At 55.3% G+C, this 13614-nt stretch overlaps 2 protein-coding genes across 2 annotated transcripts in view; both read right to left on the bottom strand.

Moving 5' to 3' along the window:
* Positions 1-205: 205 nt before the first annotated feature.
* On the bottom strand, positions 206-6845 carry PTSG_00905 (uncharacterized protein; the record flags this gene model as incomplete). Its single annotated transcript, XM_004998317.1, has 12 exons — positions 206-1399; positions 2806-3138; positions 3361-3709; positions 3892-4040; positions 4372-4476; positions 4720-4887; positions 5095-5119; positions 5303-5337; positions 5699-5935; positions 6231-6304; positions 6464-6551; positions 6759-6845. 12 exons carry the CDS (start codon positions 6843-6845, stop codon positions 206-208), a joined length of 2844 nt encoding a protein of 947 aa, XP_004998374.1.
* Positions 6846-8121: 1276 nt separating this feature from the next.
* Positions 8122-13614, bottom strand: part of PTSG_00904 (uncharacterized protein) — a gene marked incomplete at its 5' end in the record, with an annotated part of 8310 nt that continues 2817 nt past the window's right edge. Inside the window, 12 exons of the mRNA XM_004998316.1 lie at positions 8122-8941; positions 9178-9262; positions 9462-9982; positions 10153-10163; positions 11135-11287; positions 11507-11556; positions 11748-11780; positions 11927-12156; positions 12359-12456; positions 12629-12691; positions 12904-13073; positions 13363-13575. Of these exons, the coding sequence (XP_004998373.1) occupies positions 8424-8941; positions 9178-9262; positions 9462-9982; positions 10153-10163; positions 11135-11287; positions 11507-11556; positions 11748-11780; positions 11927-12156; positions 12359-12456; positions 12629-12691; positions 12904-13073; positions 13363-13575 (2145 nt within the window). The 3' untranslated portion in view covers positions 8122-8423. The remainder of the gene's footprint in view (positions 8942-9177; positions 9263-9461; positions 9983-10152; positions 10164-11134; positions 11288-11506; positions 11557-11747; positions 11781-11926; positions 12157-12358; positions 12457-12628; positions 12692-12903; positions 13074-13362; positions 13576-13614) is intronic.

Below are 13614 nucleotides of genomic sequence, written 5' to 3'. Positions count from 1 at the left end.
AGTAGACAGATGAGCGAACGCACACAGACAGACAGACAGACAGACAGACAGACAGACAGACAGACAGACAGACAGACAGACAGACAGACACACACACACACACACACTCACACACACACTCACTCACACACAGAGCACACAGAGTGCATGCACACACACACACACACACACACACACACACACAGAGCACACACAACGGTGGTCGCTACGCTTGCGACGAGTGTTGGCTGTCTCTGACGTGCTGCAATATGCGTTGTGCTCGTGCTCCAATGTCACCCCGCTTCAACTGGGTCAAGGTCGCATAGAGCCCACTGTCGCGTAACCGCTCTAGTGTGAGATCGTCCTGGCCAGCCTCAAGCTTGTTCAGCAGTGCCTGTGCCTTGGCAACATCTCCTTGCTCCCCATAACCCACAAGCCTTGCGTTGAGCCGCGTCAGCGACGCAACAACAGCGCTCTCGTCCTGGGTGTCCCCGCCGCTGGCAGCATCGTCCACGGGAGCATGGCGGCCAGTGCCAGCCCGTCGATCCAAACGGCCACTACTGCTCATCTCAGCTTGGCTATACTCACTGCTGCCGGTCACAGCGGACCGCCACTTGGCGATGAGCGCCTGTGCCTGCGGCCGACACGCGCCTTGGATGCCATTCACCACTCGGCCAATACCAGTTGATGCGAGCAGCGTCTCGGTCACCACAAGCCGCCTGTTGAGCTGTCGAAGCATCCGAGCCACTGCATCGTCATCCCCTTGCGCACTTGCAGCCTCGAGTTGATGGGCCACGCGCTGCACCTCCTGGTACAGCTGCGCCTCCGACATGCCGCTGTTGCCGTCGTCGTCGATGGTGTCGCGCTCGACATGATCACCCCTGCCAGTGAGTGCCTGCTCCGCCCCCGCGCCTTGCGCCTGATGCGCGGCGTGCTCCTGGCCTTGGTACCGCGCAGGGGGGTGTGTGTGGCCTGGATAAGCGCCCACAGTGCTGGGCCCGGCTTGGTCATGGGCGACAGCACGTTCCTCCTGCTCCAGATCATCGACTGCACCGCCGCCACCGCCGTTGCCTGCATCGCGCGGATCGAAGGCCTGGTTCTCTGTGGTGTTGGCAAACAAGTGCCGCGTGTACGCACTGTTGCGGAGGTACGCCTGCCTCCTGGCACGTCGGTGAACCCCGCTGATGTGCACGGCGAGCAGCAGGGCCAAGATCCCAAACACGCCACCAGAGGCCGCCAGGGCCGCGAGCGCCACCGTCTCCGTCACCACGACGCGCTCGTAGAACGCATAGAAGGCCAGCCCAAACGCCACTCCAACCAGCACCATTGCAACCGCCAGCAACGCAGTCTTCGCACCGTCGCTGCAGCACGTACAAACACCACCGCTCTCATCGCCATACTGGCTCTGCTGCTGCTGCTGCTGTTGCACATGGCGTGCGACCAAAGGCCTGTGCTCATCGTCTCCTGCTCCTCCGCGTCGATTCCTCCTTTGCTGTGTCATCATCACCGCTTGCTTGCTTGCTTGGAGGGGAATTGTTGTGCAAGGCAATTCCAATGATGAAGACATGATTGCGGTGACGAGGATGATTCCTTCTTCTCTCTCTTTCTCACACACACACACACACACACACACACACACGGTGGCGTTGCTTGTGGGGGGGGGGAATGGAGGCGCTTCTTGTCATAGAACCACAGAGAAACAAACAACACAGTCACCAAACAACAGCAACAGGTACCAGTTGACAAAAGAGACAAGGCCAGTCGATGGGCGGCGGGCAAATAGTGCTCACAACAACAGCATCAGAGACACCAAAGGCCAAAAAGCAAAACGGCACGCCACAAGCACCCACCACGCGTCATCCCCACACACATGAACCCACCCACGTACACATACACAACCACACCACACCCAGACAACAAAACAAGACAAGGAGAAAAGGGGGAACCAATGTAACAACACGCGCGCACACACACACACACACACACACACACACACACTCCTCCCTGCAGCTAGCACTCGGTGAAGCGTGTCATGTCACCCAGCTTCTCATCTTCACATGCCACACACACACAACACAGCACACACGCATACGATGACCACGCATAGAATCACAGACAAACGAACACACACACACACACGCACACGCACACACACACACACACACACACGCACGCACCTACACATACAACACGTCTTCCCTCTGGCTTCTTCACGCCTCCATTCAAATTCTCCTACACTCCAGAAAAAGAATAAGCGCCTGCCTGCTCGCGTGCTGTCACGTGCTGCAGAGCAGTTCATCAGGAATGGGAAAGAGGGGCCAGCTTGTCGGTAGGGCCTTCAACCTGGCACAGTCAATTCCTAATAACCTGGGAGACAAAGCACCAGAGAGATCAACAGTCAGAGAACGAACCGGTATTTGGGCATGCAAGCGGGACAAAGGGCGGGAGGGCGTGGTGGAAACAAATGACCACATCAACTGCAGTGACAACAGAAGAATGCCAGTCAATGGCGACCAACACAAGTGTGGCAAGCGCATGCAAAGATGGATGGACCCACCTGTCCAGCACGTAGCACGGGCGCATATGCATACAAATTCATTGGTGGAGGATCTGCAACCAAAAAAAAAAAAAAAAAAAAGGCAAGATACCAGCGTGCGCGTGCGTGTGTGAGAACGAAAGAAAGAAACAAATAAAGACGGACAGGTGCCTGATGATGAAGCGGACAGCCATCCCGATAAGTACGCAACCACACCACGACGACAGCAAACGGACAAGAGTTTGAACGGATGCACACACACACACACACGCACACACACACACACGCACCGGGCGGAGGATGTTGAGAGCAGCCTGGACGCTGCGGTAGGAGCCGTGAAGCATGACGGCGGCGTTTGCCTCTGGGTTCTCCTCGTTCTGCTGCACCTCCACGCCAACACCTGTCTTCTGCTGGATGTCGCGGATGGTGGCACCGCCCCGGCCAATGACGCGGCCAACCTTGGCAGCGGGGACCTCCATGACCACGGGGAAGAGGTCGTTGGAGCGGGGGTCCGTTGGCGGAATGTTGAGGCGGGCCTGCTCGTCCTGCATGCGGCGGAAGATGAGCGCATGCGCACGCACTTGCTGCTCGGTGGTGCCGCGAACCACGCAGTCCCGCTCAAGCTGCAGTGCAGGGCAGTCGCCGCAAGCGTTGGTTGGGTGGTTGGTTGTTGTGGCAAAGTGTGAATGCGTGAACGTGTGAGTGATTGTGCAAGAAGGGACAAGTGGGCAGCGATGCAGTTCAGTGGCATTGAACAAACATGAATTCTGGTGGAATGGTCAGACTAGACAACCACAAAAAAAAAAAAAAAAAAGCAAAAGTGCCGCCTCACTGTGTGCACTCACGGGCTCCTCGACGTCGTCGCCCGAGTTCTGAATGCGAATCTCTGCGCCCGTCTCCTCCATCATGTGCTTGATGTTGCTGCCACCACGGCCAATGAGGGCGCCCACGCTCCATGCAGGCACGCGCACAGTGATGACCTCGACCGGGGCCATCATCATGGGGCCGGGCCCGTAGCCGGGCACGTATGGCGGGGCCATGCCTGGCATCTGCTGCTGCTGCTGTTGCATCATGCCCATCATGGGTGGGCCGCGCATCACCTCCATGCTTCTTCGCATGGCGTTGGAGAACTTGCGCAGCATCAGCGCAAACGCGTGCGTCAGCTGACGAGGCGTGCCCTCAATCTTCACAATCCTGTTGGTGCGAAGTTGGTGTGGTGTTGTTGTTACATGCATGTGCGTGTATGTCATGGATGAGGTGCGAGGACCACAGCGAAGCAGAAACGAAGAAGTGGGCGGACACACACAGGTAGACAGACAACCGATCGCAAACGCACGCACACACACACGTGCGCGCGCACACACACAAAGACTGACCTGACGGGGGACATGTTTGCTGGGTACTGAAGGGGGAGGAGCTCAATACCAGCACCGCTGGTCTCTGTGATGTACTTGATGCTGGCGCCGGCCCGGCCAATCAGGTGGCCAACCATCTCTCCAGGGATCATCATCTGGATGCTCGTGATCTGCAGTACCCGCCTCGCACAAGAGTCACAAACGTTGGGGGTGGTGCACAGGGTGAGCACGCTGATAGGAACACGAACATACAGCAATCAGCACCGCAACAATCAAATACGCAAGCAATACAGCAGCCAGAGCGCAAGCGCGTGTGGTTGTGTGTGTGTGTGTGAACATGCGTGTACAAGAGGGGGAGAGAGAGGGGAGAGAGAGAGAGAGAGAGAGAGAGAGAGAGAGAGAGAGAGAGAGAGAGAGAGAGAGAGAGAGTGTGTGTGTGTGTGTGTGTGTGTGTGTGTGTGTGTGTGTGTGTGCGCGTGTGTGGTGGGGGCTTGTGCTTACGCGGTCCTCCGCCTCCACGGGCTCCTCGCCGTTGAGCTCGACGTCGTTGTCGGCCATGAGCTGCACAAGCGCACGGAACGCCTCCACTGTGTTGTTCAGGGAACCCTGTGGGATGACAAGGCAACACACACGAGGGAAGGGCGTACAGCAACAAGCAGCACGCACCAGAACACAGGGAACGCATGCATTGCACGAGTGTGTGTATGTGTGTGAACGAGTGAGTGGGTGAGTGGATGTGTGATTTAAATGAGACGACGCGCCATACACGCCAACACACGCCAACACATCCACAACACCCACACATGCGCTCTCTGTGCAGACGCAAGCACGGCGGGCCAAGGGACGTACGTCGATGAAGACGCGGCGGCCGACGGCGCCGAGGTGCGGGTCGCGGCGCTCCAGCTCCACGCGGGCGCGGCTGACCTGCGACAGCTGGCGGATGTTGGCGCCGCCACGGCCAATGATGGCGCCGACCAGCGACGGGCGCACAACAAGCTGCACGGGGAACGGCAGCGCCTGTAGTTTGCAGTTGGCGGGATATGGGAGGTAGGGGGGAGTATGAGTGACAGGAAAAGAGTCACCGATAACATGGGAGGGGGGAGAGCGGGTGAGGGAAATGAAAGGTAAGAATGGTTGGAGCCAAGCCGCAAGCGTAGGAGGCGGGTGAGACCCGTCAAGTTCAAAAAGCACGATGGGCGGTGCATGGGGTTTCAACGCTCTCACCATGTCTGGGCGTGGCTTGCGAGCGCTGGTGTGGTCAAGCAAAGGACGTAAAAAGGGAGCCGCGTGTGAGAACTTGGGGAAGGAGGCAAAAGAAGCAAATCGAAGAAAGCAAGGCATATCCACACGCACAGACACATACACCCACACAGATACACAGACAGACAAACATACACACGAAATGACGTTCAAGGTCCTCTGAACAACGCACCGGCGGGTGTCGCCGAAGCGGATGCCAGTGAAGCACTGTGGAAATGAGAATGGACACCAAGGAGCGCATGCATGCATGTGCAGTGTGGTGGACACAGTCATTAATAGGCAATCATCTTCGTCATTGCAGCAATGCCCACAACCCAGCACTTTGCACACTTAAACAACAACAACAACTTAAACAACAACAACAACAGCAGCAGCAGCAGCAACAACAACAACAACAACAACAACAACAACAACAACAACAACAACAACAACTACTACTACTACTACTACTACTACTACTACTACTACAACTACTACAACTACTACAACTACTACAACTACTACTACTACTACTACTACTAGTTCGTCAACACCCTGCACGTGCACACGGCAGGCAGTGGCAAGGCACCTTTGGTTCTGGGCCTGGGAGGTCGGCGGCCTCAATGGCGGCAGCGGCCTCACGTGCGGCATCCTCGTTCTCAAAGACAAACTCGGCGGCCGGGGGCGCTGGCTCGTCGCCCTCGTGGGCAGAGGCTGCGCCGTGCATCTTGGACTCCTTGATCTCGTGGCTGGTGCACCCTGCAACCTGCTCCCTCAGCGTGTCAAGGTCCGCATCGCTTGCAATGCCCACAACAAACACGGACACCTGGTGGTCGAAAACGAGGAGGAGAAGGGAAGGAGCGGATAGGAGGGAGGGGAAAAAGAGGAGGAGTGGAGAGGGACAATGAGCGAAGAAGGCATCGCGTCAGTGCAAGTGCATCGGCGTGATCACGTATGACGAAGCGAACATGATCAGTTGAGTCGGACAACTGCGATGCAAAGGGAGAGAAAATGACACACTCTGAACCACCCAACCAACGAAAAAAAAAAAAAAAAAAAACACAGACACACAAACACATACACACATCAGAAAACATGTGCGAAGGGGCAATGTGACCAACCGGGCTGGTGATGGCGGTGTTCTGGCTGGACTTGGCCTCTTCCACTGTGAGCACTGAGCCGTGCAGGTCGTACTCTATCAAGCACGGATATCAGCCAAACAGCAAGCAAACAGCATGGCAGGACAGATTGGGCGTCACAAAAGCGCCAAGGGATGTCTTCGTGCCGTTCACCACCAAACATAGCCGTGATCATGCAGGCGAGCTTGCATGCGCGCGGGTGTTGGTAAACGCACCGTGGAATTGCTGGACGACATCGTCCACATTGCCCTGGCACTCGATGTCCACGAATGCGTAGTTGGGACGGATGACGATGGAGTCGATCTGCGCATTCATCAGTGCAGGTCCAAAGCGAAGGTGTTGTGAGTGCTTGCGCTTGTGATGCGTGTGATGCGTTGCTTGCGATTGGGTTTCGTGCCTGTTTGTTTGTGTGTAAGCATGTACGTGTGTGCATGTGTGCCGCGGAGAGCCTGCTTGAAGGTGTGGTGGCTGGCCCGGTGTACATCAGCGTTTGCATCCACGGTTGCTTACCTTGCCGTGCGGGGCAAAGAGGTTGTAGAGGTCAAGGACAGTGACGTCCTCAGCGATGCCACCAACCCAAAGACGTGTTGCGCTCATTGTTGGTGTAGAAGCTGCACGGTCACGACCAGAGTGATGATGTTCATAATGATGAGGATGATGAGGATGAGGATGATGATGATGAGGATGAGGATGAGGATGATGAGGAGGAGGAGGAGGAGGAGGAGGAGGAGGAGGAGGATAGCGGTGGTGTTGGTTATGTTGGTTGTGTTCATGGAGAGGGGAGAGGGGAGAGGGGGAGCGGAATTGCAGTCATATAACGTGCGAGCAAGTGTGCTTTGATTTGGTGGGGTTGCATGTGTCAGCATTGACGTGTGGGGACTGTGAACTGTGTGTGCGTGCGTGTGTTGTTTGGAGGCGTGGGAGTGGACGTCGTGCCGTGCAAGCACACCAACGACACACATCCCATGTGCAATGATACGGCACACGAGTGTACAAGTGGCAGGTGCGTGTGCTTGATAAGTAAACAAAAAGGAAAAAGACAGCACTTGTACTTACTTCACTCGGTGTAAAGAGAAGGGTGGAAGGAGGGACTGTTATGCAGTGGCAGACGGGTGCATGGCACAGTGACAAGGGCACCACAGTGTGAGCTACGCTGGAACGAGGGTGGGATCAACACGAAAAAAGGAAGGTCCTTGATGACAGTGATGTGCGGCAACCGATGTGCACAAACAGTGGACGATTCCATATCATCAACACCTAACACTGGTCAACGGCCAGTGCTCAGTGAACAACCCCCTCGCGCAACTCAATTGGTGCATCACATTGTTGCCAGGCGCAGTGGCGAGAACGCACGCATGTACACACATACGAATACACACACACAGACACACGTTTGCATGTTGCACATCACTCACTGGAAGAAGAGGTGGCTGCTGTGGTTGGAACGGTTTGTGGAAGAAGGGTCGGTCGGCAGTGTGCGGTGTGTGTGTGTGGGGTGAGTGTGTGTGATGGTTTTTCACTCCAGGATGCGGATTGCAGGCGAGAGCGGCTTCCCTGCTGTGCTGGCTGGCTGGTGTTTGCGCAAAAAGCCACCTGGAAAATTCGTGAAAGAAAATTGTTTACATATATCACGCCTAACGAGTTTTGCGGATTTGGGCAACCAGACGCTCTCAAACAGCACAAAACGTAGTGTGTGTGTGTGTGTGTGTGTGTGTGTGTGTGTGTGTGTGTGTGTGTGTGCGCGCTTGTGGCTGCCTCTGTGTGTGTGTGTGTGTGTGTGTGTGTGTGTGTGTGTGTGTGTGTGTGTGTGTGTGCACTCCCTCCTTCCCTCCTCCCACTTGTTGTCCCCTTCTCTGTATCTCAACAGCGTGTGTGTGTGTGTGTGTGCGTGTAATGATACCAAGTCGTGTAACGCGTGAAAACAAACCCAATGTAAAACCAAACGTGCGGATAGCACGTAGATAGATGCACACAACCCCACAAACACACACATGCAAATGCACTATACAAAGGGAGAGATGTCGTAACATAACAGCTGATATGAGGGAACAGAAGGAAATAAGGAGGGGGGGGGGACAAGAAAGGAGAAAGAAAAAAAAGAGAAAAAAAAAAGGCTCAGGAGAGGGGTAATCAGGTGCTGCCTTAGAGCACTGCCCACCCGACAACGACGCACCACTACTTGGATGAACGACCTCCGCCACGCCCGCCACGCCCACGCCCACGGCCACGCCCGCCACGGCCTTGCTTGCGTGAGCGCGTGACAACGCCCTCAGGGCTGACTTCACGTGTTGGATTCTCCTCTTGCGACAACCGTGTCGCCCGTCTTGTGTGCTTCGGTGAGGGTGTGCCGCCCTTTGTCTTCTTTGCTGGAGGCGCGTCCTCCTCATCATCTTCCTCCTCTTCCTCCTCTTCATCATCATCACCCTCGTCGTCGTCCTCATCATCGTCGTTGCCCTCTTCTTCCTCTTCCTCTTCCTCTTCCGCTTCCTCTTCCTCTTCCTCCTCCTCTTCCTCCTCTTCCTCTTCTTCCTCCTGCTTCTGTTTCTTCTGCGTCTTCCTGGACTTGGCAGACGTGCCCTTCTTGCCCTTCTTACCCTTCTTCTTGGGTGGCGCCTCCTCTTCCTCTTCACCTTCATCGTCCTCCTCATCTTCATCTTCTTCGTCAGCTGCAGCTGCTTTCGCTTCCTTCTTGGCTGCGAGATATAAACGGAGACAACAAACAGCAACACGACACGCCGACGAGAGGGCAAGAAAGGCGTGAGCTCGGATTGCACAGAGGGACTGGCGAGACAGCAACGCAGCAAGCACGCGCAACAGTCAGAAATGGCCCGGTGACGCGCTCCCATACCCGCGTCACACACACACACACACACACACACACACACACACACACACACACACACACACACACACACACAGACACACACACCTTTGGCGTTGGCCTTCTCCATATCGTAGGCGGTGGGGAACTCCTCGTTCTGCCACGCCCGTTTCTTCAAGTTGCGGTACTTGTCCTGAAGAGAGCACAGGTAAAATGCACACAACAACCAGAACACACAACGTCATCGGGTGTGATAGGGAGCAAACAAGAGCACCAAATCGAAGTGAGTCTGTGACAGGGAGGACACATAGCAACAGCACAACGCAAGCAGCACACAACAGCAAACAGCAAACAAATAGCAAGCAGCACATAGCAGCAAACAGCGGGCACACCTTGAGGTCAACGGCAGTCCGCTCTTGGAAGCGATCGGCAAACTTGGCCGCAATCGGCGCCCACGCGCCCACACCATACATCAGCAGGCCTTCCCGCAGTGCAGCAACCTCGTCGTCATCCCACGCCTTGCGCCGCCGCTGTCCAGAGTCACCAAGCCGACGCTTCGAGCGTACATACGCAATCGAATATGATCTGTTCAGCTGCGCAGAGGAACCGCCCACCGCATGTTCGCTTTCCTCACCCTCCTCATCCTCCTCCTCTTCGTCCTCTTCCTCGCGCTTCTTCTTCGTCTTGGTCTTTGTCTTTGTTGTCTTGGCCTTCTTGGCCTTCTTGGCCGCTTGAGCCCCGCCCTTGCGGCCGCCACGCCGCTTCTTCCGCGCCTCCTCCTCCTCCTCCTCCTCTTCCTCCTCCTCGCTGCTCTCTTCGCTCGCGTCAACCCCCGTCTGCTCCTCGCTCTCTTCCCCGCGGCTTTCCTCCTCAGACGACGAACCCGCTTCTTCTTCTTCCTCCTCCTCCTCATCTGTGTGATAAACCAAACAAGGCAAGCACACGCGTGAGTGAGCGAGTGAATGTGAGTGAAAGACCAAAAGTGAATGTGGGTGAAATAAAGAGTGAGTGTTGGGTGTCAATCACGTCAGAGCGAATACGTCTCCCCATTGTGGAAAAGGCGCAGGTGCACTTCAGACTCACGAGATCGGACACTGCAGTGTGCGACATGGCCGTCGAAGCAACAAGCATAAGCCGCAGATGTGAGTATTGGCGCAACGAATCAGACACACGGCACAATCAACGCACATGGCCAAAGGCGATAAAATGAGAGAAGAGAGGAGGAAGGCAAAGGAGGAGGAAGGCGAGAGGGGCGGGAAACATTTCGAAGTTTAGAAGAAAGAAAGGGTTGGAATGTACCATCACGGCATGTGTGTGCTGCGCATGCAACGGGTACAAGCGCGGCTTGCCGAAGAGACGGCAATGACACGGGTGATGGCGAGTACAGCCTCAACGCCTGCATCAAAACATCACCAGAGGCCGCATCCTTCGCCCAGCTCACACCGCCAAAACATGGCAAGTGTGGGCGAGTCCCAAGGAAGGAAGCAGCATGAAGATGCCAGACACACGCGCGAGGTGCGCGTGCAACGCACGGACCACCGCCATTTGGTACGACCAATGATGGCGGCGGTGAGCAAGCAACACCAGCCACGGAGAGTGGCGTGAAAGGTGTGTGCATGCACAAGTGCGAGTGCACACAAGGAGAGGTTTTGTCTTTGGCAGCCTAAATATCCGGCGCTCGGAGTCGCTTTCAGCGCAGGAGGACAGATACTGCCAACAAAGTTGAGGAGAAGAGAGAAGAGAGAGACAGAGACAGAGAGAGAGAGAGAGGCAGAGAGAGAGAGAGAGAGAGAGAGAGAGAGAGAGAGAGAGAGAGAGAGAGGCAGAGAGAGAGAGGCAGAAAGAGAGAGAGACAGAGAGAGAGGCAGAGACAGAGAGAGACAGAGACAGAGACAGAGAGAGGAAGGGGGAGACAGACAGACGGACGGACAGAAAGCCACACAAACACACACCCACACCACACACCACGCACACACGCACACACACACACACACACCAGAGACACGGACATTATGAAGGGCAGACGGGTTGGCAGACACGACAAACTCGATTTCAACGAACTTACGAAGACCCTTTCTGCTTTTTCTTCTTCTTCTTCTTCTGCTGCTGCTTCTTCTTGTTGGTCTTGCCCTGCTGCTTCTTCTTCTTCTGCATTGCTTTCTTTCCCGCCTTTTGCCGCTCAGCTCTGATTTCGTCAATCGGGTCTGCGCCGGTGCTCCTGCGAGGAAGGGGAGGGAAGGCGTGGTTTTGGTGTGTGAGCGCGTATGCGTGGTAAGACCAACTGGACACTATAGTTGGCTTGTGTCAGCGACTAGCGCAAGACAACGAAAACAACAAGAAACAAACAAACGAATCAAACATTTCACCAACGCAGCACATCTTAACACGACAAAATCACGACACAGCGCAACAGGCGGACAAGCAACCGTGCACTCACTTGAGTGAGGACGACTTGCTCTTCAGTGAACGGGCAACACTCGCTGCCGTCTGTGTGTTGTTGAAACGACGCAGCAGTAGCATGAGAACACACGCGAGTAAGCGAGAAACAATGAAAGCTCCCTTGCCTTGTATCACAAAGCACGCTGGAAACGACACGGGCAGACGATACGAGCACCCATTGCGCCTGCACACAAGCAAACAAGTGCGCGCAAGACACGCAGACGACACGGTTGACAGACCTGCTTGTCCACTTCCTTGTCAGCAGCGCGCCGCTGGGGTAGCACACGAAACAACAGGGCAACAAGGAAAAGCAGGAATGCGACCATTAGCCCGTGCCACTTTGGCGCATCAGCGTGCTGCACAAACCCACATCAATGCGGAAGCTATTGCAGTTGGCGAAAGAACAGACTATGGGTACCTTTGAAGCACGTTTCGGCAGCGCGTCCTCCTCCGCCTCCTCCTCTTCATCTTCTTCTTCTTCATCTTCATCATCATCTTCCTCTGCCCCTCCTTCATCTTCCTCTTCGTCGTCGTCGTCGTCATCGCCACTCTCGCTCTCTTCACTGTCACTGCTTTCGCTTGCGCTCTCCTCCGCTTCGTCCTCGTCCTCTTCTTCCTCATCTTGCTCCACGTCTTCAACCTCAGCCGCTGCAATCAACACGTGCGGGGTGCGGTGTGTGGCCATGCATTCGACGTGTTAGCGTGTGTCATCTGCCATCTGCCATGTTTGTGTGTGTGCGTGTGACACAGAAAACACCGTACAAACAATCATCACAATACAAGCGCTCATGACGTACAAGTTGAAGACACACGCTTGTACACGTGCTCACACGCGCAAACACCAGCTCACCGGCTTCGAGTTGCGCATCAAGATCATCGCCTGGCTTCTGCTGCTCTGGCTCCTGCGTAGGTGGCATTGAAACAACGCCCTTGGACACTTTTTCAGCACTAGCAACCCGCAAACAAGAGCAAAGGCATCCTAGAATGAGGTGCTGGAGGAGAAAATGCAGAAGGCAAATGGTCGACAATTCACACACGCACACACATACACACGCTCAGGGATTTGCACAAATTGAAGTCGAATGAGCAGGTGTACTGTTCACTTGCACCAGTGACTCACAACTTGGACATGGCTTCTTCCTTGTCCAGAACTTGGCATGCTTGCATCAGGTCACGCCGCCCACTGCAGTTCACAGGTGAGTGAGGGTAAGCAACGGGCGCACGCTTTGGAGGGCGAAGGCACCTCATCAGCCGCGGCACATTCGCGTGCACTCATGTACCTTGAACTGACAAACATGAGAGAGAACAACAACAACAACAACAACAACAACAACAACAGCAGCAGCAGCAGCAGTAGCAGCAGCAGAAGCAGCAGAAGCAAGTAGTGTGACGTACGGTGTTGGCTGGGCCACGCGAGCAGCAGCTGCTGGTGTGGATGGCTGTGAGGGGGCCGGGCTCATGCCCTTGGACATGAGGTTGTACAGCATGGGTTGGGAGAGCTGGTAGAACACCTCCGCGTTCAGGAACGTCATGATGCGCTCAAAAAACGATTCCTTGTCGTGGTACTGCGAGCGCCGAGCAGTGGGGTTACAGAGTATGCGTGAGTGTGCGTGTTGCGTGTTGCATTCATGTGTGTGTGTGTGTGTGTGTGTGTGTGTGTGTGTGTGTGTGTGTGTGTGTGTGTGTGTGTGTGTGTGTGTGTGTGTGTTGCGTGAGTGTGTGCGTGTGTGCAGAGCGGGAGCGGAGGCGGATGGCAAAACCATGTGATGGCGAGCAAAACACAACCACACACAAACACAAACACAAACACACACGCAGGCCCAAACACAGACGCGCACACGCATGCATACGCACTTTGAGGTATTGTTTGCTTCCGTGGTGCTTTGGCTTGATGCGCACGTTCTCAAGCCATTGGAGGGTGAACGACTTCCATGTTTTCTTGGCGGGGTTGAAGAGGTCGTTGTCGTAGTCGCACTTGTCGGGCAAGGGTTTAAACAGCTCTGCCATGCCTTCAAAAGGCTCCGGTTGCTTCTTCCACTTGCCATAGCTGAAATGACTCAGCACCACCTGTCACGAGCACAACAGCAAGGCGAAAGCACGCACGCT

This window comes from Salpingoeca rosetta (genome assembly GCF_000188695.1).
Source record: "Salpingoeca rosetta unplaced genomic scaffold supercont1.2, whole genome shotgun sequence".
Lineage (NCBI taxonomy): Eukaryota > Choanoflagellata > Craspedida > Salpingoecidae > Salpingoeca > Salpingoeca rosetta.
This window is presented reverse-complemented; position numbering and strand designations above follow the sequence as displayed.